Source organism: Taudactylus pleione, unplaced genomic scaffold, assembly GCF_031769625.1.
Source record: "Taudactylus pleione unplaced genomic scaffold, aTauple2 ptg000212l, whole genome shotgun sequence".
NCBI classification, from domain to species: domain Eukaryota; kingdom Metazoa; phylum Chordata; class Amphibia; order Anura; family Myobatrachidae; genus Taudactylus; species Taudactylus pleione.
In genome coordinates this window covers 10,483,674-10,510,915 of record NW_028284614.1, presented here as the reverse complement: position 1 = coordinate 10,510,915, position 27,242 = coordinate 10,483,674, and the positions used below count along the sequence as shown (strand labels likewise).

The 27,242-nt window shown below is 45.8% G+C and overlaps 1 protein-coding gene across 1 annotated transcript in view; it reads right to left on the bottom strand.

The window, feature by feature from the left end:
* EFCAB6 (EF-hand calcium binding domain 6) overlaps positions 1-27,242 on the bottom strand; it is a 174,060-nt gene that overhangs the window by 121,008 nt on the left and 25,810 nt on the right. Inside the window, exons 6-8 of the mRNA XM_088478314.1 lie at positions 18,900-19,036; positions 7,323-7,441; positions 4,116-4,243 (exon numbers count right to left, since the gene is read on the bottom strand). Coding sequence (XP_088334440.1) covers positions 4,116-4,243; positions 7,323-7,441; positions 18,900-19,036 — 384 coding nt within the window. The remainder of the gene's footprint in view (positions 1-4,115; positions 4,244-7,322; positions 7,442-18,899; positions 19,037-27,242) is intronic.

Sequence of the window (27,242 nt, the reverse complement as noted above, 5' to 3'; positions counted from 1 at the left end):
GTAGTGATGTTCAGCTCTTTAGCAATGCTAGGCTATGGTAGTGATGCTCAGCCCTTAGCAATGTTAGGCTATGGTAGTGATGTTCAGCTCTTTAGCAATGCTAGGCTATGGTAGTGATGCTCAGCTCTTTAGCAATGCTAGGCTATGGTAGTGATGCTCAGCTCTTTAGCAATGTTAGGCTATGGTAGTGATGCTCAGCTCTTTAGCAATGCTAGGCTATGGTAGTGATGCTCAGCTCTTTAGCAATGCTAGGCTATGGTAGTGATGCTCAGCTCTTTAGCAATGTTAGGCTATGGTAGTGATGCTCAGCCCTTTAGCAATGTTAGGCTATGGTAGTGATGTTCAGCTCTTTAGGAATGCTAGGCTATGGTAGTGATGCTCAGCTCTTTAGCAATGCTAGGCTATGGTAGTGATGTTCAGCTCTTTAGCAATGCTAGGCTATGGTAGTGATGTTCAGCTCTTTAGCAAAGCTAGGCTATGGTAGTGATGCTCAGCCCTTTAGCAATGCTAGGCTATGGTAGTGATGCTCAGCTCTTTAGCAATGCTAGGCTATGGTAGTGATGCTCAGCTCTTTAGCAATGCTAGGCTATGGTAGTGATGATCAGCCCTTTAGCAATGCTAGGCTATGGTAGTGATGTTCAGCTCTTTAGCAATGCTAGGCTATGGTAGTGATGCTCAGCTCTTTAGCAATGCTAGGCTATGGTAGTGATGCTCAGCTCTTTAGCAATGCTAGGCTATGGTAGTGATGCTCAGCTCTTTAGCAATGCTAGGCTATGGTAGTGATGCTCAGCCCTTTAGCAATGTTAGGCTATGGTAGTGATGTTCAGCTCTTTAGCAATGCTAGGCTATGGTAGTGATGCTCAGCCCTTAGCAATGTTAGGCTATGGTAGTGATGTTCAGCTCTTTAGCAATGCTAGGCTATGGTAGTGATGCTCAGCTCTTTAGCAATGCTAGGCTATGGTAGTGATGCTCAGCTCTTTAGCAATGTTAGGCTATGGTAGTGATGCTCAGCTCTTTAGCAATGCTAGGCTATGGTAGTGATGCTCAGCTCTTTAGCAATGCTAGGCTATGGTAGTGATGCTCAGCTCTTTAGCAATGTTAGGCTATGGTAGTGATGCTCAGCCCTTTAGCAATGTTAGGCTATGGTAGTGATGTTCAGCTCTTTAGCAATGCTAGGCTATGGTAGTGATGCTCAGCTCTTTAGCAATGCTAGGCTATGGTAGTGATGCTCAGCTCTTTAGCAATGCTAGGCTATGGTAGTGATGCTCAGCTCTTTAGCAATGTTAGGCTATGGTAGTGATGCTCAGCCCTTTAGCAATGTTAGGCTATGGTAGTGATGTTCAGCTCTTTAGCAATGCTAGGCTATGGTAGTGATGCTCAGCTCTTTAGCAATGTTAGGCTATGGTAGTGATGTTTAACTCTTTAGGAATGCTAGGCTATGGACAGTCAGTTAATGTTATTGAGCCGGATGAGTCATGCACAATAACACAGACATGTGATGTTATTGTTGCTGATGAGTCATGCACAATAACACTCAGTTAAGAGTTAGCTTGTAGCATTTAACTACATGTCAACAAAGCCTACGTAAGAAAGACCTAAAACAGCCCAGTTATACCTACTCAGTAGCAAGACAGATGCATATGACTCGCAAAGGGGCATACATTCAATAAATAGTATGTGGCTTGGAAGCCCACCAAATGCTTATGGTAATTCATCACTGCTCACATTTTATTTTACCTATCAATAGTAAACATATGCATGTCGCTGGCAATACAAAATTAGAAATGTTTATTTCAGAGAGTTCAGCACAGAGCCTCTATATTTGTGCATATATAAACCTAATATCTTTATAGGTGCAGACAGACACTGAGGTGGATACAACTACCACCAGCAAATCAATGTGCTCCTACTGTTACAGACTGGTCTGGAAATGTGTCCTGTGGAAAGTAGGGAAAAAATGTCACTTAAACATCCTGCCAATTTAGGATAAACCCATATATTAAACTAAAATGTTCCCCTTTTGCACCTAAAACATGGCATGTAGAGATTAAAACAGGCCGACCAGCGATATAAATAATTCAATAAATACATTGAACACAAGACCAAATACAGTATATGCTGCCTTACAAACAGTACTCTGCTGGTAAGGTAAACACAGGGAGTGGGATCTTTTTCTTTTTTATAATATATTCAATGTCCATTTTTGGTCATGGTGACAGGAAGGGTGCCCAAACACAGGGTGATCTGGCTATCCCATCCGTCCACCTAGAGGCCAGGGGGTAAATTTACTAAAGGTCAATTTTGACAGATTGTGTCTCTGGGGCTAAATCACACATTTACTAACACTTATAAAACATAATCAAAAATTGTCTGTTAGTAAATGTGTGATTTTGCCCCAGAAACACAACACTGAGTTGGGTATTGGATCCTGGCTGTCGGGAAGCCGGCTGTTAGAACACTGACAGCGGTATCCAGACAGTCACAATCCTGACACGAACAGGTAAGTTCCCTGACGCTAACACTTACCCCTAACCCTCTCCGATGCCTGAACCTAACCCTCCCCCCCTACTGCCTAAACCTTACCTCCCCCTCCCCGCACCCTAACCCTCCCCCCTTAGTGCCTAACCCTGACCCTTCCCCTAGGGCCTAACCCTAACCCTCCCCCCTTAGTGCCTAAACCTGACCCTCCCTCTAGTGCCTAACCCTAACCCCTAACATTTCCCTAACCCCCGATACTTACCTTCGGGCAGGGCCAGATTAACAATGGGGCGGATGGAGCTACAGCTCCAGGCCTCCACATAAAAATAGGCCCATCATCATGACAGCATGATGTTGACTGGCCATCTGCTGTCCACATGGTCAGCCATAAATCATAAGTAGTAAAATTATATTTCTAGTTACCTCACAAAATGAAGCTTTTTTTAACTTTTACATATTTAGGGAGACATAGGTGATGAAAGTGTAGGATATGTACACTCCCACATGGCACTGGCCACACCCACGCAGCAATGGTCACACCTCCTCTGATTTTCATAATAGGCCCTTGATCATTTTCAGCTCCAGGCCCATGTGGCCCTTAATCCGGCCCTGCCTTCGGGATGCCGGCGGTTGGGATTCTGGCGACGGTATTTAGACCGTCGGCATCAAGTCTGCCGGGATGCTGACTACATCCTCAACATTGATTTAGATCTATTTGAAATCGATCAAAATGGACCTTTAGTAAATGTACCCCCTGGTCTCTGTCAGCCTACAGCATACAAGGCATAGATGTCAAGATGGTAATAGCAGAGAACCCTTACAGGGAAAATAAAATGTTTTATTCCTTAAATAAAGCAGTTTTCCTAATGCAAATACATATTAGCATTATTTATTAACATTTATTTATAAAAATATCAAAATGTTTCTTTTTAACAATTTATTTTTTTTTTACATTTTTTTAGCTATGAATTTAGTGGAACTAAGAGCTGAACTCTGGGATTGTAGTTCCTCTGCGCGGGTCGGCAACTATTGTACAAATGCTTTACTCAGGCAGCAGGTCTTGGGGGAAGGGAGAGGGAACATTGGGCCTGATTTAGAGATGGACGCTAATGCGATTTTTATGCAGAAAGAAACGATTGTTTGACACTGAGCGTGCGTATAAGCCGATCTGCACATGCGCTGCGATTGTTTTGCAAAACACAGAGGATCCATTCACAAAGGGAGTGACAGTGTGTCAGCATTTGTGGGGAGGGTATGGGGGGGGGCAATAAAACGCAGGTGTGTCTGACCGATTAAACGCTGTTACATGGGTGCGCATAAACTCGCCCTTGCAATCTCCTGCGCAGTATGAGAGCCCTCTAGGTTTGAGGAGAGCTGTATAGTCTGCGGCTGGTCAGACTTTCCGCAAGGGCCAGATGGCTGCTCGATGTGTGTCGATGTTACTGATGTTCATGCAGGTAAGCAACGTTATACGCATATATGAGAAGGCAGCGGTGGGCGTTTTTATGCTCGGATGAGCTTTGGAACTGTAAGACAGGGCATGGGTGCCTCAGGGAACAAGACGGCTTGGCATACTACTCTTCTGAACCATAATGAATGAATAAACCCTCTCTTCATCTACAATTCCACTAAGTTACCTTCTTCCGAAATAACACCTCCAGCTCCTCCAGGGTGTAATCCTCTGTGTTGAAGCCATCGCGGGAAGAAGGCGGACTCCGTCCTCTTTGCATCTCCTGCTCCAATTTAACCGCCTCCCAGTTTAACGCTGTTCAAAAAAAAAAAATCCTGCACTTAGAAAATGATTCTTGAATACGTACTACAGACTAAAAACACGGCAATAATCATGCACTCACATCAAGCTAGGAAATGTAGATAAAAAGTAGGGATGTGCAGGCTCGGATAGGTTCGAGTTTGCACGTTGAGTTCGGATTTTTCCCTCCAAAAAAACGGAACTCAGAAAGAGGCAAAACGTCATCTTACATGGACGAACATCATCATCCAGGAATGATGATGTTCGTCCATGTAAGATGACGTTTTGCCTCTTTCTGAGTTCCGTTTTTTTGGAGGGAAAAATCCGAACTCAACGTGCAAACTCGAACCTATCCGAGTCTGCACATCCCTAATAAAAAGCAGAAACAATAAAGTACCACAAATAATCCCTATGACACAAACACACACCGTAGTATAAGGAAAAGGAGGCAGAGACATGATCAATCCATTAAACTATTAAAAGTTTGCCTATCACCTACACACATTGCAGCCATTTTGTGGACTAGGAGAAGGCAGCCAATGAAATCACTAGGAACTAATGCCATCACTGAGGCACTTTATCATGAATATTGGTTGAGCACACAAAATGGCTCCTGCTTAAGTGACGTCACTAGTTCCTGGTAGGTGACAGATACACTTTAATTGAAAAAAATAAATAAAGATCAATTGCAAACAAAACAAAGGTACAGTACTAATGAAAAATAAATTGGACTACAACAAACAATCACCTTTACAGAAAGTTAATCAATGCGAAACAAAAAATATCAATGATATTTCTGAAGAGAGCCAGCACTCACACTGTCACAGAGGAAGCCTGACTCCACTGAATGAAGCGTGAGGAAAATTAAATGGATGGAGGTTAGAGGTGTTTTCCCTTCCAGCTAGTTTCCAATGACATGTTCATATTGGTAATTGGTATACAATATAACGAGCATAAGAACACCCAGACTTTAAGGATGCACTGCAGGTAATTGCGTTTCATATTGGTTCATTTCTGCCCTTTTAACACTCAACCCATGATCAGGTTCATAACCCCAAGGCGCAAATATATGGATTTGGGGGTTTTCTGTGCATGTGGTGCAAATGTTCAAAAGTCAGGTCAAAGAAGGAACACCTTTTGGGGCAGATTTAACTAAGCAGCTTGCGTTGCACATTTATCAGCCCATGGAGGCAGGCTGATTCTGCTCGTATTTCCAGAGTGCAGAATCAGTCTTCTGTGAGGTAACGTGTGTAGCCGACGGATCCCCGCACCTGAATTTGCCCCTCTGTGTCTGTCTGGACTGTGCAGTATTTACTAACCATGATCGTGCTTTGAATGCAGAAAGTATAACTAATGCTAGGGGCAACACCTGACACGTTTGGCAAGGACTAGACACATTCCGATGTCTGAAACGATCCCGATAATACTAGATGTGGAGCGTACACACTACACAATAGTTGCTTCCCTGCAAACGATCACCTCAACTTGAAATTGTTGAGGCTACATTTTTTATGCAGGATGGGGCTGATCTCTGTACACACTACAAATTCCAAACGATGCCTTTCCAACGGGACCTACGTAGCGCATGCAGCTTCATTACTTTATTACAGATGTGTCCTTGCCTAGCCTCAATTCGCACAAAGGCCCTGATTCAGAGCCGGACGCTCTGACCAGAGCGCTCGCTCTGAATCAGGGCCCACCTCCATAAATATGGAGCGTCCTCCTGGACGCTCGTATAGCTGTGGATCACCACCCACAGCATATACGAGTGTGCAGTATGATGGTCGTGATGGTCTTGACCATCGCGACCATCGCCACTGCGAGCAGAAGCCTGCGGTTGAGTTTTTCAACCGCAGGGCCAGGAGTGATTTTGGCTCTATCAGAGCCAAAATCACTCCCACTGACATCACTAGTGATGTCAGTGGGGCAGGCTTCTGACGGTAGGCGTTCCCTTGGGGATGCCTCCGTCTGGCAGGCACGCCCACCAAAGGGGGCGTGCTGTCAATCAACATCGACAGCACGCCCCATTTGATCAGACAACGAGCGAAGGAAAGTCCTTCGCTCGTCGCGTCTCGCGCATGCGCACGACGGAGCTCCCTCCGTCATGCGCATGCGCAGTGCACACCATCGACCCACTTGCGAGCGGACAGCTGCTCGCGAGTGGGTCTGAATCAGGCCCAAAATCTCCCCCTTTGGCGTGCCACGTTAAATACGATAAGCCGTGTCACTCAACATTTTTACTGAAATTGCTACTTTTTCGCACGAAGGGCCTGATTCAGACCCGCTCGCAAGGCTGCGTTCGCACGTAGCTGCTGATGTTTCACAATATGTGCATGCATCGCAGTGCACGTGCGCGAACTAGTCCATGCGATCGGGAAGTGTTCGCTCGCTGCACATAACCAGCTCGCTAGAATGAGTGACAGGAGAAGCCGTTTATGGGAGGTGACAGGGGATGGTTGTTGAAAACGGAGGTGTGGTTGTGCGAACAAAGACGTGTCTGAGCATCACGCCGTTTCAGAGGCGTGCATAATGTTTTACACACTGAAGCACTCGCAGTGCTTGTGGTAGGGTATGGTCGGCCACAAGTGCTGCGCTCGCTGACGATGTTACCGATTGTCACATTCACTTCCTGGAGATGACGGGCATCTTAAGACAGGCTGGTGAACATCTAAATACACACCGTGATCGCACGTTAAAACGTGGTGGGCGTGCTAATGCCTTGCCGTGCGATCGCGGGATTTGCATACTTTGGCTGCGTGCGAACCCATCTAGCGAGCGGGTCTGAATCGGGCCCAAATTACCCAGTACACTACTAGTGCATTTGCGTGCAATAGAACGTGCAACAAAGCCATTAATCTGAGAAAAAGGCAAGAGACGGGGGGCTGACATGTCTGAGCTGTGCCATGCATCCCGACACGCAACATAGCGAGCATCTTTGGCACCGAGGATAGTGTACAACGCCCCATACGGGTGAATGGCTGCATTTATTTCCATGCGCCCAGTGTAAAAGCAGTTGTGGCATGAAAGTTAGTGTGCCAAAGCCTCATAACAACACAGTGTAACGTCTTTACGATATCATCCTCATAGTACCCACCTTGTGCCACGTTCTCCTGCACTGGCTTGCTCTGCTGCCCCACGGGGGCCCCGAGGCTCCTCAGCAGCTCCTTGTAATCCAGGGTGTGCTTTTTGCCTATACAGTAGCGGTTCCAGAACCTAGAGACACAAAAACACTCATGGGAGGGACTCTGTAATGCCACCAGCGGGAGACCGGAAGATTGAGGATCAGTACTGCTGGCGGATAACCATCTCCCCATTGCATACGGCATCGCAGAGGCAGGCAGTGGCACGGCCCGAAAAACGTCTGCGAAACGCCTGCGTTTTTTTGCTGCCGCTCCCCGTTACTTCCCCCAAGCGCTGCCGGTAATCACACCGCAAATAATAAATCGCTGCGAGTGGCTACAATAAAGTACTTAGATGCATGCGCAGTTTACAGATAATCGTTCAGCTGTGAAGAAACATCGGTCTAGTATATAACTGTAAATCAGCCCCAATGTGTATTGCTGCATTAAAGCTGATACCTCTAAGGGGTTACTAAGCAGTGTTAGGAGACAGAGTGAAAAGTGATAAGGTGCCAGCCAATCAGCTCCCAACTGTCATCTCACAGGCTGTGTTTGAAAAATGACAGTTGGGAGCTGATTGGCTGGCACCTTATCTCATTTCACTCTGTCTCCTAACACTGCTTAGTAACTAGGCCCCTCACTGCTGTGTTTCCAGTGTAAGGCTATAAACAATACAGCATAACAAAGATTAAGAAATCACCTCATATTAATGTGTTCTGTGTTTTAGCCTAGGTATTAGGAATAACAAAAAGTTGAACTTTATGTGCTTTTGTCTTTTTTTTTACATCTTCAGTGACTATAAATCAATATAAAATAATGTGTTTTAAGAATAATAACCCCTTTGCTGGCAATCAGGTGCCCTAATCCCTGTGTGACAAGAGGTTGGTACAGGAAATTAGTCTCTTCCTATAATCAATTCTATCTAAGGCCCTCATTCAGAGCCGCTTGCTATTTGCGGTCGTTCGTTTAATAAAAAGGGGTGGCTATTCAAATGAACCGTTCGCTCTTTGCGGTCTGTTCACGCCTATAAGTCTGAACGAGCGAGCAAAACTTGCGGTCGAAATTTTGAAAAAAACGCCCCCTGGCCGCTCGCATCATATGTCATGTCCGCTATTTATTAGATTAATCGAGTACATCGAACAGCGTATGAACTACTCGCTATTCTTGTGGTTGGTTTTTCCTACCACAGTTTTGCGAGCAGTTCTGACTATAAAATAACCCAGTGACGTGGTCAATGACGCTGCTGTTTTAATTATGCACACCCATAAAACGCCCACTTTGACCTTTAAGCACGCCTGCGATCGGATCTCCACTCCCCATTTTCAAGCACCTTCCCCTGTTACCACCCACATACGCCTCATTCTGTCACTCAAATTTGCAGGCCCTCGCTATATAGCAAACAAACGATTTTCAGCCGCACTGACTGGTTCGCGCATGCGTACTAAAAACCGTACGCATGCGCAGATGTGCGAACATCGCTCGGAACGAGCGTACTGCCACTTACGAGCGGCTCTGAATGAGGGCCTAAGCGCAGATGGCTGGATAGCAGGGATTCAGGGCCCAATTCAGACCCGGTCGCTAACCCGCGGATGCGTGCTATGGGCGATTGTCGCCCGTCTGCGCATGCGGCAAAATACGCATGCGCGAACCAGTCACTACGTCCAGGTATTGTGCGCTCGCAGTACACAGACTGGACGCTACTTTGAGTGGGTGGTAACAGGGGAAGGTGCTTGTGAACCGGGGAGTGGTGCTGCGAACGCAGGCGTGTCTGGGCGTCCAAGCGTAGTTTTATGGGTGTGCATAATTAGCATGGAAGCGTCATTGTACACGTCACTTGGTTGTATTTTAGCCTGCAGTGATCGCAGTGCTTGCGGTGGGGTAGAGTCTACTTCAAGCGCTGCGTGCAGCTCCGATGGCTCTCGATGGTTCTGATTAATCACACACTTCCTGGCGATGACGTGTGCTAAGAAAGAAAACTGGGCGTCTTTATACCGGCGTGCGTTCGCTCTGCCGTCGCTCTCTAAGACATAGAGGGCGTCCTTACACCAGACACTGCGATCGCGGAATTTGCATACCCGGCCCCTTTTGGCTGCGAGAGAGCGCAGCTTAGCGTCCGGGTCTGAATCGACCCCTCAGTTCAGATCTGATGCAGAGCTCTACATCACTTGTGTTACTGCCGACTGTTTCCAAAGCTCTTCCAGGAAGTTCTTCTATAAACGGAATTTCTATCGTTCTTATATATTTGTCTTATCACTTTCTGATTCACTGGTGTGTAAGAAGACATCAATCGTTCCGTAAATGCTATATTTTATCAGTGACACTTATTTTAACTCTACCACCTCCCTGTATTATTGGTATTTCATGCCGAATGCCAGTGACTACAGAAGGCAAATGAGAGCAGGGAGACAGACTCAGCAGCATTCTTGCAGTTTTAACAAAAGACGGCAGTGACAATTCATCTCAGACTAAGGGCCTGATTCAGAGCCGCTCGTAAGCGGCTGCTCGTTCGTTCCGAGCGATGTTCGCACAACTGCGCATGCGTACGGATTTTAATACGCATGCACGAACCAGTCAGTGCGGTCGAAAATCGTGTGCTCGCTAAATAGCGAGTGCCTGCTAATTTGAGTGACAGAATGAGGCGTTTGTGGGTGGTAACAGGGGAAGGTAAAATACTGAAACCATATGTTTAAGCTCTTTTAGGAAAAATTGATGGCAGGTCCAAGCACGCGTGCAGTGGTATGTTAAATCCAATGCGACCTAGCTGTCCCTACCTTAATCTGTGGCTTCTAGTGCTGGCAGCGTGTTGAATTGCCTGCACTGCACAGGAAGCTGCACGAAGTGTAAGTGGGGTAGCGGTGGTTGTGTGCAGCGGCACAGGATGATGTCAACAAGTCAGGAAGATCGTCAAGTTGTAGTCCAGTAATGCTCCACTGTTCTTCCTCCACACTATCTCAGGGGTCCAACGCGTTTCGTACCTGCCTAGGTACTTTTTCAAGGATAGTTTCCTTCTCTCTGGTTACTTCCTTTTATAGGGAAAACTTTATTAACCAATAAAAAAAACGGAAGTGGTCATCATAAAAATGGCCGAAAAGAGCGGTAAGCTCATGGGCCAATGTTAAAACATGTGGTTTCACAAAAAATAATAAATAAAAAATAATATAATAAAAAAATAGGACAACATTGAAGACGAACATACAACATATAGCTAAAAGATAAAAGTGAAGAAGGGGGGATATTTCTATAAAAATACATTAAGCTCAATATCTACATTAAGTCCCAATGGCTGTAAAGTTTTTAATGAATAAATCCATTTGGTTTCATTTCTTTTTAGTATGTCTTCTATATTGCCTCCTCTCCAATGGGGGGCAATTTTTTGTATGCCAACAAATTTCAGGCCAGATGGATCTTGATTATGTTTCTCCAGAAAATGTTGAGACACACTATGAGTTTTTAATCCTTTTTTTATATTATATATATTTTCGGAAACTCGAATTTTTAGTTGTCTTTTAGTTTGCCCTACATATTGATACCCACATGGGCATTCTAAAAGATAAATCATACCTTCTGTGTTACACGTCAATTGATTTTTGATTCTGTACTCTTTCTTGTCTTGGTTTGAAATGAATTTGGTAATTGGTCTTGTATCTGCTTTTTGGTTTTTGCACCCCTTGCATTGTAAACAAAAATGAAAACCTGGTGTTTTGGTAGTTCTTTGTTCTTGTTCTGCCACTGTAATATAACTATTGGTTAGTTCCTGTTTAAGATTTTTTGCTCGTCTGTAGATTATTTTAGGTTTAGGAGGAATTTGTGTATTGAGATCTTTATCTAATAGAAGAATGTGCCAGTATTTTTCTAAAATCTGTTCAACTTTTTTGTGATCTGTACTAAATTGGGTAATGAAACTAGTAGTGAATTTATTTGTTCCGACATCATTTGATTTTGGTTTATATTGAATCAATTCAATAAATTTTTCTTTCAATATTTCACTTTGTTCTAAAAAGGTGTTTTCTTCAGTACAGTTTCGTCTAATCCTACGTAATTGGCCCCCAGGAATATTGTGGATCCAATTGCGGTGATGATTACTGCTATAATGTAGCATATTGTTTCCATTCACTTTTTTAGTATGGCATCTAGTTTGAATGTTGTTGTCTTTTATAAAAATTTCCAGGTCGAGATATATGACCATCTCTTTACTGTAGGTAGTAGTGAATTCAAGATTTAATGTGTTCTTATTAATGTAGGCAATGAACTCTTGTAATTCTTCCTCCTTTCCCATCCATTGAAAGAAAAATTTATACAGAAGGGATATAAAGAAACTTTCTTACAAAAAGAAATAATGAAAGTATCTAAACTGAATCGGAATGAATTGATTCAATATAAACCAAAATCAAATGATGTCGGAACAAATAAATTCACTACTAGTTTCATTACCCAATTTAGTACAGATCACAAAAAAGTTGAACAGATTTTAGAAAAATACTGGCACATTCTTCTATTAGATAAAGATCTCAATACACAAATTCCTCCTAAACCTAAAATAATCTACAGACGAGCAAAAAATCTTAAACAGGAACTAACCAATAGTTATATTACAGTGGCAGAACAAGAACAAAGAACTACCAAAACACCAGGTTTTCATTTTTGTTTACAATGCAAGGGGTGCAAAAACCAAAAAGCAGATACAAGACCAATTACCAAATTCATTTCAAACCAAGACAAGAAAGAGTACAGAATCAAAAATCAATTGACGTGTAACACAGAAGGTATGATTTATCTTTTAGAATGCCCATGTGGGTATCAATATGTAGGGCAAACTAAAAGACAACTAAAAATTCGAGTTTCCGAACATATATATAATATAAAAAAAGGATTAAAAACTCATAGTGTGTCTCAACATTTTCTGGAGAAACATAATCAAGATCCATCTGGCCTGAAATTTGTTGGCATACAAAAAATTGCCCCCCATTGGAGAGGAGGCAATATAGAAGACATACTAAAAAGAAATGAAACCAAATGGATTTATTCATTAAAAACTTTACAGCCATTGGGACTTAATGTAGATATTGAGCTTAATGTATTTTTATAGAAATATCCCCCCTTCTTCACTTTTATCTTTTAGCTATATGTTGTATGTTCGTCTTCAATGTTGTCCTATTTTTTTATTATATTATTTTTTATTTATTATTTTTTGTGAAACCACATGTTTTAACATTGGCCCATGAGCTTACCGCTCTTTTCGGCCATTTTTATGATGACCACTTCCGTTTTTTTTATTGGTTAATAAAGTTTTCCCTATAAAAGGAAGTAACCAGAGAGAAGGAAACTATCCTTGAAAAAGTACCTAGGCAGGTACGAAACGCGTTGGACCCCTGAGATAGTGTGGAGGAAGAACAGTGGAGCATTACTGGACTACAACTTGACGATCTTCCTGACTTGTTGACATCATCCTGTGCCGCTGCTCACAACCACCACTACCCCACTTACACTTCGTGCAGCTTCCTGTGCAGTGCAGGCAATTCAACACGCTGCCAGCACTAGAAGCCACAGATTAAGGTAGGGACAGCTAGGTCGCATTGGATTTAACATACCACTGCACGCTTGCTTGGACCTGCCATCAATTTTTCCTAAAAGAGCTTAAACATATGGTTTCAGTGTTTTATGTTTGTTCATTTGTTTGTTTGTCCATATAATTTTTTTTTTTATTGTTTAATTTTTTTTGTTTTCCCTGATCTAGTTTTAACAAGCGCTCATTTTCCCTTTCCATACTTGATGTTTTTTAATTGAGCAGCTGTATAGACATACCTAGCGCAGTTCATTTATTTTTATTCTTAACAGGGGAAGGTGCTTGAAAACGGGGAGTGGAGATCCGGCGTGGTTAAAGGTCAAAACGGGCGTTTAATGGGAGTGCATAATTAACAAAGCAGCGTCATCGACCACGTCAGAATACAGAGCAGTTCATACGCCGTCCGATGTACTCGATTAATCTAATAAACAGCGGACATGACGTATGATGCGAGCGGCCAGGGGGCATTTTTTTCAAAATTACGTTCGCATGTTTTGTTCGCTCGTTCAGACATAGAGGCGTCAACAGACCGCAAAGAGCGAACGGTTAATTTAAATAGCCACCCCTTTTTCTGGACGAGCGAGCGCAAAAAGCGTCCGGCTCTGAATCAGGCCCTAATACCGCTTTTATACCTAAATTCCGGGTCTGACCTGGAGGTTGGAACAGGGGGCCTGATTCAGACCCGGTCGCAAGGCTGCGTTCGCACGTAGCCTGTCGAGGTGAAAATATGCTAATGACCGCATACGCAATGTAACCGCAGCACAATAAGTAGACACCCAACACTATATAATGCCGCCTACTTCCCATCACTTACGTTCTCGCAAGACAGCAAAATCATCGGTAACATCGAGAACCATCGGACTAACACGCACAAGTTGAGGTTGACCTGACCCTACCACAGACATTGCTGATGTTTGTGTGTGTAACTAGACGTTAGGATGCGTATGTCATCGCTGGGGCCTAATTACGTACGCCCCTATAACGGTGTCTAGACGCCCAGGCATACCTGCGTTTCTCTGACCACCCCCCATCACTTCCTGTCAATCACTGTATGAAGCCTCTGTGTGCTCGCTGCGGTCGATTCCCAGTCGCAGCGGCTGGTTCTCGCATGCGCACTGCGATACATACGCAGAATACAAACATCAACAGGCTGTGGGCCTGGTTCTGACCTGGTCACAAAAGCTGAGCGCTCGCAACCGGGTCGATGTTTGCCCACTGGGCATGTGCACGATGGAGCCGGCTCCGTCGTGCGCATGCGCGAGACCCAGCTAGCAACAGGTGCTCCGTCGCTCCGGGTCTTGCACCAAACGGGGCGAGCTGTCGATGGTGATTGACAGCTCGCCCCGTTTGGTAGGCGTGGCCTGGGGGGTGGCTTCACAAACAGAGGCGTTCCCATATGAACGCCTGCCGTTTGTGGGCGGCCCCACTGACATCACCAGTGATGTCAGTGGGAGAGCTTCCTGCTCTATTAGAGCCAGAAGCTCTCTGGGGCTTGCGGCCACGAGACCCTACCACAAGGGTCTCGTCGCAAGCCCGATGGTCGCGATGGCCAAGACACGCATGGTCACCCACAGCTATGCGAGCGGCCAGGAGGCCGCTCCAAAAGAAGAAAAAACGCCCTGATTCAGAGCGAGCGCTCTTTCAGAGCGTCAGTCTCTGAATCAGGCCCTGTGTGCGAACATAGCCTCGTGACCGGGTCTGAATTAGGCCCAGGGTTCCAAACCAGATCAGACCTGGAATTTAGCCAGCGCTGACCCAGGATATTCCCGAATCGGCGCCGTTCACACCGGAGCTGGGTCTGCAGTGACCCAGCTCTTCCGTGGAAGCGGTCGCTTAGAGATGACGTCATCTCCAAGTGCCACAGAAGCCGGACCAATCGTCCGGCATGTGGCACGCTCCAGGTCATCGTGACCCGGATCGCGCTGTTTACACTACAGGGTTTCACGGGTCATTCCCGATCGACAGCTCGCCCCATTTTGTAGGCGGGGCGTGGGGGGTGGCTACACAAACGGAGGCGTTCCTGACGCCTGCCGTTTTGTGGGCGGCCGCACTGACATCATCAGTGTTGTCAGTGGGGAGCTTCCTGCTCGATCAGAGCAGGAAGCTCCCTGGGGCTTGCGGTTGCCGAGACCCAACCTTAGGGTCTCGTTGCAAGCCCCGATGGTCGCGATGGTCTTGACCATCGCGACCATCAACCTGGTCAGTCGCTAAAGCTGTGGTTGGTAACACACAGCTTAGCTAGCGACCAGGAGGCCGCACTAAAAAATACAAGCAGCCGCCCTCATTCACAACGAGCGCTCGCTTCTTGCGAGCGCCTCTGAATGAGGGCCATAGAGTCTACAGGCACCTGGCACGAGATATTACAGCACAATGCTATGGAGGTGCCATATAGTGACACGCAGTGGGTGAGTAAGGTAATGTCCCTGCCTGTATAGGAAGCGCTTTAGATATCGCCTTGCACAGATTGTTTACACCTAAATGTTAAGAATATTTAGATGCTTTGCATCAGGCAGGAAGAATGGATTTCCCCTTCACTACTTTGAGTCACTACAGGAGACGACAGGGCCGCCGAGACATTGGGCGGGCATGGGTTCTGAGGAGGCATGGCCTCAGGCGGGGGGTATGGACGTGGCATCACGAGGGTGTGGTTACACCACCCCTGCACTCCTGGGTCTCTACAGAACAGAAGAGAACGTGACACCAGCTGTACTGAGCATAGGACACACACACACACACACACCAGTATGTATTGTATTATTGAATAAAGGGACTGTCCAGATTTAGAGCACGCCCCTATATATCTAATATGCCCTCCCCCCAAATACCAAATAGTGGAGTCTCTGCTCCATAACCCCTCCGCTGAGAATATTGATCTTCAGTGCACAGAGCAGCAGCGTTTACTGGACCTGATTCTGAGAGCGGCGTAAGTCCAAATGCGGGTGCGTCCTGCGGTTATCAGCACATGTGCCGAAGAAAGACTGCGCATGAGCTGCACCATGAATACGCAGAAGATACGATGTGGACGGTTTGCTCCGTGCGTGGCCGCTTCTTGCCATCTGTGAAATGGGCGGCAAGCGGGCGTTTAGTGTGTGGGCAAATGGCGCAAATCCATCTCGCAGGAGTGGCCTGGGAGTGTTGTCTGAGTTTGGAGACATTTAAGGGGCGGTGCATGGGTGGTGACGGCTGGCGTTCTTGGAAACGAGGGCGTGTCAGCCCCCTTTTCCTGGAGTGTCAAGGCCAGGGGCTGCGTCCACAGATACAGTTTCCTGGCCTCGCAAGCCGGCCAGCCTGCACAAGATGAGGCTTGCTCAGCTAGCCGGCATCGTACACCATCGCGACCGATGGTCACCATGGTCATCCCAGCCTGCAACTTCGGTCGCAGAGCTGGGAACGCAAGTGCAGCAGGGGGGGGGGTCATATAGGATGTGTCCAACACCTCCTGCTGCATTTGCATATTTGCAAGGATGAAATTAGCCCCCAGGTTCAGAGACTCCAACATGACCCCTTCCACCAGGTACACAATGCTCTGCTCCTGGACTTCCCTCTTGATGTCTGACTGCAGTCACACTGACTGTGCATACAGAATTAACGCACAGTTATGATTCAATGGACTTATAAAGAAATAAAACATATGTATTCCCTGAGATTAATATGTTCCTCTTTCATTAAAGCACAAGTTGTTTCTCATGAAAGCGTCCCTTTCATATTTATGTTATTGTCCGTATCCATTTTTTTAATATTTGTCTTTTCATTGCCGTACATGTGAGTTTCTCTTTATTACAGTCATGAAAAGTTACAGCGTTGGTAGTTTCGGGATGTCTTTATAGTGTGCGAGCCGGCTGGTTACATGGTAGGACTGCTCTAGGGAGGGTGGATGAATTGTGTACCCCCCTCCTTCTTCTATCCCCCCACTGTACTCACTCTCTCTTTTTAAACCCTCTGCCTTGAGTCCTACCAGTTTAATTGAAAACCGTGCAGGCGTTTTATAATTTACTGCTTATTTTATTTTGGAATGCATACAAATTCAATTTAAGCATCTAAGCTGTTTTCAGATTGCCATGAAAAACACTGGCTTTACTGGCAAATAAAAGACTGCGCTGGGTTATTGCCTTCCTAATTTCGTAATGCCGGCGGGATTTTGGCCAGGGAACGAAGGGGAGCTCCAGATTTCGTTTTATTGGATTAACCTCCATCATTTTATCCGGGAGCAGCAGCAGCGATCCGACTGCGTGCACTTCAATATCGTCACATCCCAGAGTTTCTATTCTAATAACATTTGACTTTAGCAATAACAGACCAAGACGTTAACACAGTCCTGACGACAAACCTCTGCATTCATCTGATCTGTGAAATACATCAGTCTTTTGAGTGAATATTACAGCAGCAAATATGGGGCCTGATTCTGAGAGTTAACGGTTGGTGCAATCCTTCCGTTTTTTGGCGTAGACGTCTGGGTCTTTATGCTAATGCTGCTACAAAGCCTTTCCCTGGTGTACATCAACCCACCCCCATTGGGGGCCTGACCTTGCCCCGGACTTGTGGATTTTCGTACTCAGCCCTATGAAGCTGCAAACAAAAATCAGCAATTCCAGAGCAACCGTAAGTGCGACATATAGCCGCGCGGACCTGCACGGCAGAGTTTCATTGGATCGACCCTTTTGTATCAAGATAAATGATTTGACGCCATAAAGTATCATTGTGAGATATACTGGTTTTTTTTTATTGCTTCTTTGTTTAACCTTTTATGTGGCTTTATTGCATCTCTGGCCATAGGTATGACGATGAGAAGAAGACAGATTCATCAGGGATTCTTCTAGTATAAAATGAGAACATAAACGCTGTCTGTGGCCATGTCTGCTATATATAATCCTGCAATTTCATTTAAATGAATGAAGTAATCACATCTAAAAATAAATTCAAACAGGGCAGATCCAGCATTTGCAGCTAGGAAAACACCTGAGAGGATTCCAATGGCTCTAATACAATTTTGGTGGTCGGTGGCGACTCGTGGACTATTTTGTCTAAATCGGCAAAACATGATGACGAAATGACCACATGTGGGGTCAGTTCTACAACAGATACATCTGCTTCTCTTCTTATCATATTAGCCAAAGTCTCGTCCTCCTAAACTGTGTAGGATTTCTGTGTCAATGATGATGTGAAATAAACAGATTTACAGCTGTTTATCTAAATGGTTAATGAACCAAACTCATTTTAAAATGATTAAATCATTAGCAGACAGCAATGAGATGTGACCTTTTACTGCTCACTAATGATCTGCAATGATCTGTGCGTAAAGACCATCCTTGATTACAGAGGGCCTGGTTCAGCAGATTCCCAATTATGCGCAGGACCCATTCTGTGACTGTCTGTGCAGAATAGGTCCTGCGTAGTAGCACGCAGACCCTTCTGCGCCTCTGCCTGATTGACAGGCAGAGGTATTTAATGGGTGGGGGCGGCTGACACTAACTGCCAGTGAGTCCCGGCCAGCGATTTTGGCAGCAGTTGGTGTGGCTCCCCTATTTGAATTTTGGACTGTGCTGCAGCCACACCTCTGGAGCCGCCACTGCTGTCAGCTATTGAGCAGGCAGGAGGGAGAGAAAAACCTTAAATCAGGGGTGGGGAACCTTTTTTCTGCTGAGGGCCATTTGATATATATATAGTATTTGCGGGTCTGGTATAGGCCACGCCCCCTCCATGTGATGTCACAAGGGGTGGGCCCACAATCACCAGTGATTACAGCAATGCCCGGAGAATCCTGAGGATGGAGCATCCTCAGGCTGCACTGCTGCATAGATTCTGGCTGCAGGGTGACATTCTAGGCACCCTGCTAGCCAGATGAGGCTAGCAGAAAAAAGCTCCGAGGGCCAGACCAAATGATTCCGGGGGCCTTATACGGCCCCCGGGCCTGAGGTTCCCCATCCCTGCCTTAAATGATCCCTCAGCACTCTGTAGGCTGCATGAAGGACGTACCGCAACGCGCACTTACTTCTCATACTCAACATTTTTCATCTTGAAGCAGTAGTTTTCCAGGATGCGTCGAAGCTCGTGCTTCTGAATTTGTCCGTTCTGATTGTAATCAAAGAGGCGACAGGACCTGACAAAGTTTTTCAGATTGTTCGAGATCTGTTTGTGGGAGAAGGACAAGGCATCAGCGTAGGGTATGCCACAGCATAAGTGCATAGTATAGAAATTATTGGGTGTTAACAACAAGCCTTGTTTGTAATGTCCATAAGACTCTACTCGTGGTAAGCCAGAGGCCTTATCTGCAGGTTTAGGGGTCTATGTATTAAAAATCGCGGTACTGCCTCGAATATTAACGGTCCAACTCGACAGGGATATTTTCATTTTTACTAAAAAATATCCCGGCTATGTACTACCGCGAGTTATATCCCCGGCATTTAGGAGAAGTCTCACAGAAGTGAAAGATTTCCTCGGGGTAAGCTGACACTGCGCATGCGCACAGCGCCAGCATCCGAAGCCGTCCGGGGGCTGCAGGGAAAGAACGAAAGATCTCTCTCCTGCCCCTGAAGACCGCATAGACACACAGTAGTTTACACTATAAATTACCGGTGCTAAGGAGTTTAGTACATAAGGGTCAGATCGTAGCCCCCACTGATAATAACACTATACAACAAATTAATACTTTTAATTTTTTTTCTTTCTAAAAATAGTCATACATTACTAATTTGAGGTCAAGAAAAACTAAAATGATTTCAGAATGTTTTTACTAGCTCTATTTTTTGACCTACACTACTTGCACTATACTGTATGTACATTAGTAATATAGTCATAGAGAAAAGCTATTTTAAAATAATCTGATATTTTCTTGATAGAAAATAAATAACAGTTGTTTTAATTCAATCAATCACAACTAAGAACACAAAACGAAACAAACATACAGCATACGAAACAAACATACAGCATACGACACAAACATACAGCATACGACACAAACATACAGGATACGAAACAAACATACAGCATATGACACAAACATACAGCATACGAAACAAACATACAGGATATGACACAAACATACAGCATACGACACAAACATACAGCATACGACACAAACATACAGCATACAAAACAAACATACAGGATACAAAACAAACACACAGCATATGAAACAAACATACAGCATACGAAACAAACATACAGGATACAAAACAAACATACAGCATATGAAAGTACTATGTAATATAGTGGCCTATTCATGGGGGTGTTTTCTCTTTGCTTGTCGCTTGTACTCCTCTTCTGGGGCATCTCTTGTCACTGTCCAACAGTAGTGATCACCTGCCCTGATATCTTTGTTCCGTTGCTGAAATGTCTTGGTGGAATCGCTCACTATGCTTGTCACTCAGTGCACCACAGTTATCTTGTGTGGGTAATCCCGAGAATCGCATATATTTGAATAGGGGAGGGGACAAATAACTGATTCATTTAATTGGGTCATTAGGCCCCGCCCCCTCTGCGCGGAACGCAGATTGCTGGTAAGATTCTCTCCATTCTGCCCACTTCACTAGGAATACCCCTACATTGTCATTAATGGGCTATATCTCAGAACTCAGAGCTACCTGAGAGTTTTATATGTCATATTCATTCTTTGCATGCTGAAATCAATTAAAAGTAACTATTTTCACATCGGAAACATTTTCATTATTGTGCAGTGTAATGGGCACTGTGATCTGCAGCTCTAATTAGCACTTTGCTGGAGACTTCTGTGAAATCTCCCGTAGTTTGCTGTTAGTACATAGGAACAATACATAAAATGATGCAGAAACTGCAGGCTTGATACATAGACCCCATAACCTTGAAAATGTAAGCGGCTCTAATATTAAGTGCGAAACGCGCTAGTGTTTGCACTTTGCATTAGCGCCACTTTAAACTGCGAGGTCAAATCCATTGAGAAGCGGCAGCTTGCATCAAAATACCCCTTCATGTTTTTTCCCCAGTTTTTAAATAAGCCATAATGCCTTATGCAGTATATAAGGTCAAGGTGCAATTGATGCTTGTACCCTCTTCTTAAGCACTAAACAAATTCCCTGTCCTTTGACTAACTTTGAAACTTCAATACAATTTGTCGCTGTTTATGGCACAATTATGAGCCCTCACCGCTCCTTTGCACTTCGAATATTTACACAACAATATGAAGCAGGCAATCAGGACAGAAAACCGCTCCCCAGAGGGGTCGTTTTATTGACATCTCCTCCGGGATCCAGGCTGGTAAACCGGTCGAATGAAACAGTCGGCAGCAGCCAGAGAGCTCAAGGTTCGCCACCTACATCGAGCATTGGGCACGCAGCGAAAGCAGCATTAATGGATCTTTTATTAACCATTGCTTTTTCTTTTGTATTATTCTCCTGAAATCGTCATTGTGGAGGAAAGACGGAGAAGATAAAAAATAAAAATAAAAAAAAAAAGACACAGATGAGCAGATATCAAGAGACATTCGCTGCTAAATGAACTGGAACGGAATAAGTATCTAGACTGGGAGGTTGTGCGTTCTGGCTGTATTCCTGCAGTAGCGCAGTCTAACTTGTCTTTCTCTATTGATTCCATCTGTTTACACTCTACAGAGTATTGGCGCCCTGCTGTGCATATATCCTATTTACCAGCTGGTAACTCTGGAATCCTTCCAGCCCCTGGCAGCCTGCCTAGAAAAACAAATGGAGTTTATTACTTGTTTGTCTTCTGTTTTTAATTAACTGTGGTGTCCAGTATGGCTAGTTGACTTGCATTTACATAAAAATAAATGAGTATAAAGATTGGGATGGCATTTCCCGCCTGGGTCCGGCCTTGTACGTAGACCTGTTGGAACGCTGAATGTTGCGTTCCGCTGCGTACCACTTTCCAGATTAGCCAAGCTGAAAATAGTTGCTGGCACATATGATTCAATTTGTATTTTGCAGAATAGGTAGACTATATTGGATTACAACAGAATAGACTATCCAGTAGACTATATTGGACTAGTGGGATAAAACAATGACCTCATCGACCACACATGATCATGGCAGGCATCAGAGCCGTAACTAGACTTTTTGGTGCCCTGTGCCAGAAAGAGCATTGGCGCCCCCTCATTTTTTCAAAGGGACATAATGCACCCAAAAAAGGGCCATGGCTTCATGGGGAAGGGCCAGGGAAGAGATAGGAGAGGCCAGGAGCTGCTGGGGATGAAATAAGAGGAATCTACAATCAAGAATGATACTAAACAGAAATTTGATAGGCCCAAACAGCGCCCCCTGACCTGTGGTGTCCTGTGCGATGGCACCGGCCGCACTACCCTAGCTACGGCCCTGGCAGGCATGTGTAGCAATATGAATGGGTGGATAGCCTATCAAATTCCAAGGAACTAGTGCAGTGTTGGCTAACCTTGACACTCCAGCTGTTATGGAACTACATAACCCAGCATGCACTGCTACAGTTTTGCTATTAGGGCATGCTAAAACTGTGGCAGGGCATGCTGAGATATATAGTTCCACAACAGCTGGAGTGTCAAGGTTAGCCAACGCTGAACTAGTGACATCCCTAAAGGGCCTGTCGCTAAGCTGCCTTGGAAATGAACATTATCTTTCATTGCATATTGCTGCAATAAGGAATGTTTATTTGGGGGGGCTATTCTATTTAACAAGGATCAGTTGCCAGGACAGCAGCTCAGATAAAAGGCTATGCCACCGAAGAACTTGGCAGTGAAGTATAGCCCTCTTGCCTACATCCCTAATTACATCAATCCAGTAAGGTGACCACTCGTCCGGGATTATTCCAGGCAGTCGAGAAATCGGGACATAGGGTCTGATTAATAGATGGATGCTTATCCAGTTGTTATCCTATACGCAGCAAACTTGCGAAAATATGCTAATGACGTAGCTGATGTCTGCACAAATACACCCACCTCTGGCGTCTTGCATCCGACGCTTATGTGCAATAGCTGAAACGTGAAATTTTTGAATAAGCCTATGCTGTCTCAGACAGAGAGTCTCTCCTAAGACGCTGGGGCCTCTTCAACCGTGAACGCATTCGCAAAGGCTCACTAGAGAGCGCCCAAAAATAGGTCCCGATGCGCCTGAGTTTTTCTCTCCACTGCCCGTTACCTTCCCCAAACGCTGACTACCTGTCACTCACTTTGCGAATAAATCCTCTCTGCAGCAGCCATCGCTAATCTATCCCTACGCATATGCAGTGCGGTTTTGGCACATGTGCGGTGACAAAAAATTACTCCAATGCGTCCAACATTAACATTGCGTCCATCTCTGAATGGGCACCTATATAAACTGTCAGTCAGAAGTAAATTGGTTGCTATAGGCAACATCCCCACTTTTTCTCTTTAGAAGGTTTTCTCCCAGAGTGAGTGACTGATGAATGAGACTCATGGCCTGAGGTGGAATGCCAAGAACCACTCCCATCATGGGCCCGGGTATAACTGTGCAGTGTATGCCAGCAGCTATAGCGTGCAGTTCCCATGTGCTATCACTCCCCTGCAGCAGGCTGCCGTGTTAGGGGAGGAGCTTCTCCGTACTACGCATGTGCAGGTCTCCTGTGTGATCGCTCGCAGTGCCCCCAAGCCCCAGCATGACTGACATGATTGGTGGTGTGAGCTTTACAAAACAAGGATGTGACGTCCCCGTTTTGTAGGCATGCTGGGGCCAGAGTCTGCGCCCTGGTCTCAAATTATCTTTCTAAATGCCATTTTATTCCATCTTTACGTAGATATCTATTGACGGTCAATGGAAATATTTTTTACAAAACAAACTTTTACAAAAACATTTTGTATTGGAACATTAGTTTATAGAGGATTTCATCTATCCTTCCTTACTATGGGGTCTATTCATCATCATTTAATTTCTACAAAAGCAGGTGCAAATGAAAAATTGAAGAAATTAAGTGTCCGGGCCATTCACCAAGAAGATAAAGCAGGAGATATCACAGATCTCTCCTGCTTACCTTCCTCTACAGGGATGGCCCGCTGTCCCCATACACTAGTATCACAGATCTCTCCTGCTTACCTTTCTCTACAGGGATGGCCCGCTGTCCCCATACACTAGTATCACAGATATCTCCTGCTTACCTTCCTCTCCCGGAATGGCCCAAAGTCCCCATACACTAGTATCACAGATATCTACTGCTTACCTTCCTCTCCCGGAATGGCCCGCTGTCCCCATACACTTGTATCACAGATATCTCCTGCTTACCTTCTTCTGGCGGAATGGCCCACTGTCCCCATACAATAGTATCATAGATATCTCCTGCTTACCTTCCTCTGGCGGAATGGCCCACTGTCCCCATACACTAGTATCAAAGATATCCCCTGCATACCTTCCTCTCCCGGAATGGCCCACTGTCCCCATACACTAGTATCACAGATATCTCCTGCTTACCTTCTTCTGGCGGAATGGCCCACTGTCCCCATACACTAGTATCACAGATATCTCCTGCTTACCTTCCTCTGGCGGAATGGCCCACTGTCCCCATACACTAGTATCACAGATATCTCCTGCTTACCTTCCTCTGGCGGAATGGCCCGCTGTCCCAATACACTAGGATCACAGATCTCTCCTGCATACCTTCCTCTCCCGGAATGGCCCGCTGTCCCCATACACTAGTATCACAGATCTCTCCTGCATACCTTCCTCACCCGGAATGGCCCGCTGTCCCCATACACTAGTATCACAGATATCTCCTGCTTACCTTCTTCTGGCAAAATGGCCCACTGTCCCCATACACTAGTATCACAGATATCTCCTGCATACCTTCCTCTCCCGGAATGGCCCGCTGTCTCCATACACTAGTATCAGATATCTCCTGCATACCTTCCTCTCCCGGAATGGCCCCCTGTCCCCATACACTAGTATCACAGATATCTCCTGCTTACCTTCCTCTGGCGGAATGGCCCGCTGTCCCCATACACTAGTATCACAGATATCTCCTGCTTACCTTCCTCTGGCGGAATGGCCCACTGTCCCCATACACTAGTATCACAGATATCTCCTGCATACCTTCCTCTCCCGGAATGGCCCGCTGTCCCCATACACTAGTATCACAGATATCCCCTGCATACCTTCCTCTCCCGGAATGGCCCGCTGTCCCCATACACTAGTATCACAGATATCTCCTGCTTACCTTCTTCTGGCGGAATGGCCCGCTGTCCCCATACACTAGTATCACAGATATCTCCTGCTTACCTTCCTCTGGCGGAATGGCCCACTGTCCCCATACACTAGTATCACAGATATCTCCTACATACCTTCCTCTCCCAGAATGGCCCGCTGTCCCCATACACTAGTATCACAGATATCCCCTGCATACCTTCCTCTCCCGGAATGGCCCGCTGTCCCCATACACTAGTATCACAGATATCTCCTGCTTACCTTCTTCTCCCGGAATGGCCCGCTGTCCCCATACACTAGTATCACAGATATCTCCAGCTTACCTTCCTCTGGCGGAATGGCCCACTGTCCCCATACACTAGTATCACAGATATCTCCTGCTTACCTTCCTCTGGCGGAATGGCCCGCTGTCCCCATACACTAGTATCACAGATATCTCCTGCTTACCTTCCTCTGGCGGAATGGCCCGCTGTCCCAATACACTAGGATCACAGATCTCTCCTGCATACCTTCCTCTCCCGGAATGGCCCGCTGTCCCCATACACTAGTATCACAGATCTCTCCTGCATACCTTCCTCTCCCGGAATGGCCCGCTGTCCCCATACACTAGTATCACAGATATCTCCTGCTTACCTTCTTCTGGCAAAATGGCCCACTGTCCCCATACACTAGTATCACAGATATCTCCTGCATACCTTCCTCTCCCGGAATGGCCCGCTGTCTCCATACACTAGTATCAGATATCTCCTGCATACCTTCCTCTCCCGGAATGGCCCCCTGTCCCCATACACTAGTATCACAGATATCTCCTGCTTACCTTCCTCTGGCGGAATGGCCCGCTGTCCCCATACACTAGTATCACAGATATCTCCTGCTTACCTTCCTCTGGCGGAATGGCCCACTGTCCCCATACACTAGTATCACAGATATCTCCTGCATACCTTCCTCTCCCGGAATGGCCCGCTGTCCCCATACACTAGTATCACAGATATCCCCTGCATACCTTCCTCTCCCGGAATGGCCCGCTGTCCCCATACACTAGTATCACAGATATCTCCTGCTTACCTTCTTCTGGCGGAATGGCCCGCTGTCCCCATACACTAGTATCACAGATATCTCCTGCTTACCTTCCTCTGGCGGAATGGCCCACTGTCCCCATACACTAGTATCACAGATATCTCCTACATACCTTCCTCTCCCGGAATGGCCCGCTGTCCCCATACACTAGTATCACAGATATCCCCTGCATACCTTCCTCTCCCGGAATGGCCCGCTGTCCCCATACACTAGTATCACAGATATCTCCTGCTTACCTTCTTCTCCCGGAATGGCCCGCTGTCCCCATACACTAGTATCACAGATATCTCCAGCTTACCTTCCTCTGGCGGAATGGCCCACTGTCCCCATACACTAGTATCACAGATATCTCCTGCATACCTTCCTCTCCCGGAATGGCCCGCTGTCCCCATACACTAGTATCAGAGATATCTCCTGCATACCTTCCGCTCCCGGAATGGCCCACTGTCCCCATACACTAGTATCACAGATATCCCCTGCATACCTTCCTCTCCAGGAATGGCCCGCTGTCCCCATACACTAGTATCACAGATATCTCCTGCTTACCTACTTCTGGCGGAATGGCCTGCTGTCCCCATACACTAGTATCACAGACATCTCCTGCTTACCTTCCTCTGGCGGAATGGCCCGCTGTCCCCATACACTAGTATCACAGATATCTCCTACTTACCTTCTTTTTGTGGAATGGCCCGCTGTCCCCATACACTAGTATCACAGATTTCTCCTGCTTACCTTCTTCAGGCGGAATGGCCCGCTGTCCCCATACACTAGTATCACAGATATCTACTGCTTACCTTCTTCAGGCGGAATGGTCCGCTGTCCCCATACACTAGTATCACAGATATCTCCTGCTTACCTACTTCTGGCGGAATGGCCCGCTGTCCCCATACACTAGTATCACAGACATCTCCTGCTTACCTTCCTCTGGCGGAATGGCCCGCTGTCCCCATACACTAGTATCACAGATATCTCCTACTTACCTTCTTTTTGTGGAATGGCCCGCTGTCCCCATACACTAGTATCACAGATATCTCCTGCATATCTTCCTCTCCCGGAATGGCCCGCTGTCCCCATACACTAGTATCAGAGATATCTCCTGCTTACCTTCTTCTGGCGGAATGGCCCGCTGTCCCCATACACTAGTATCA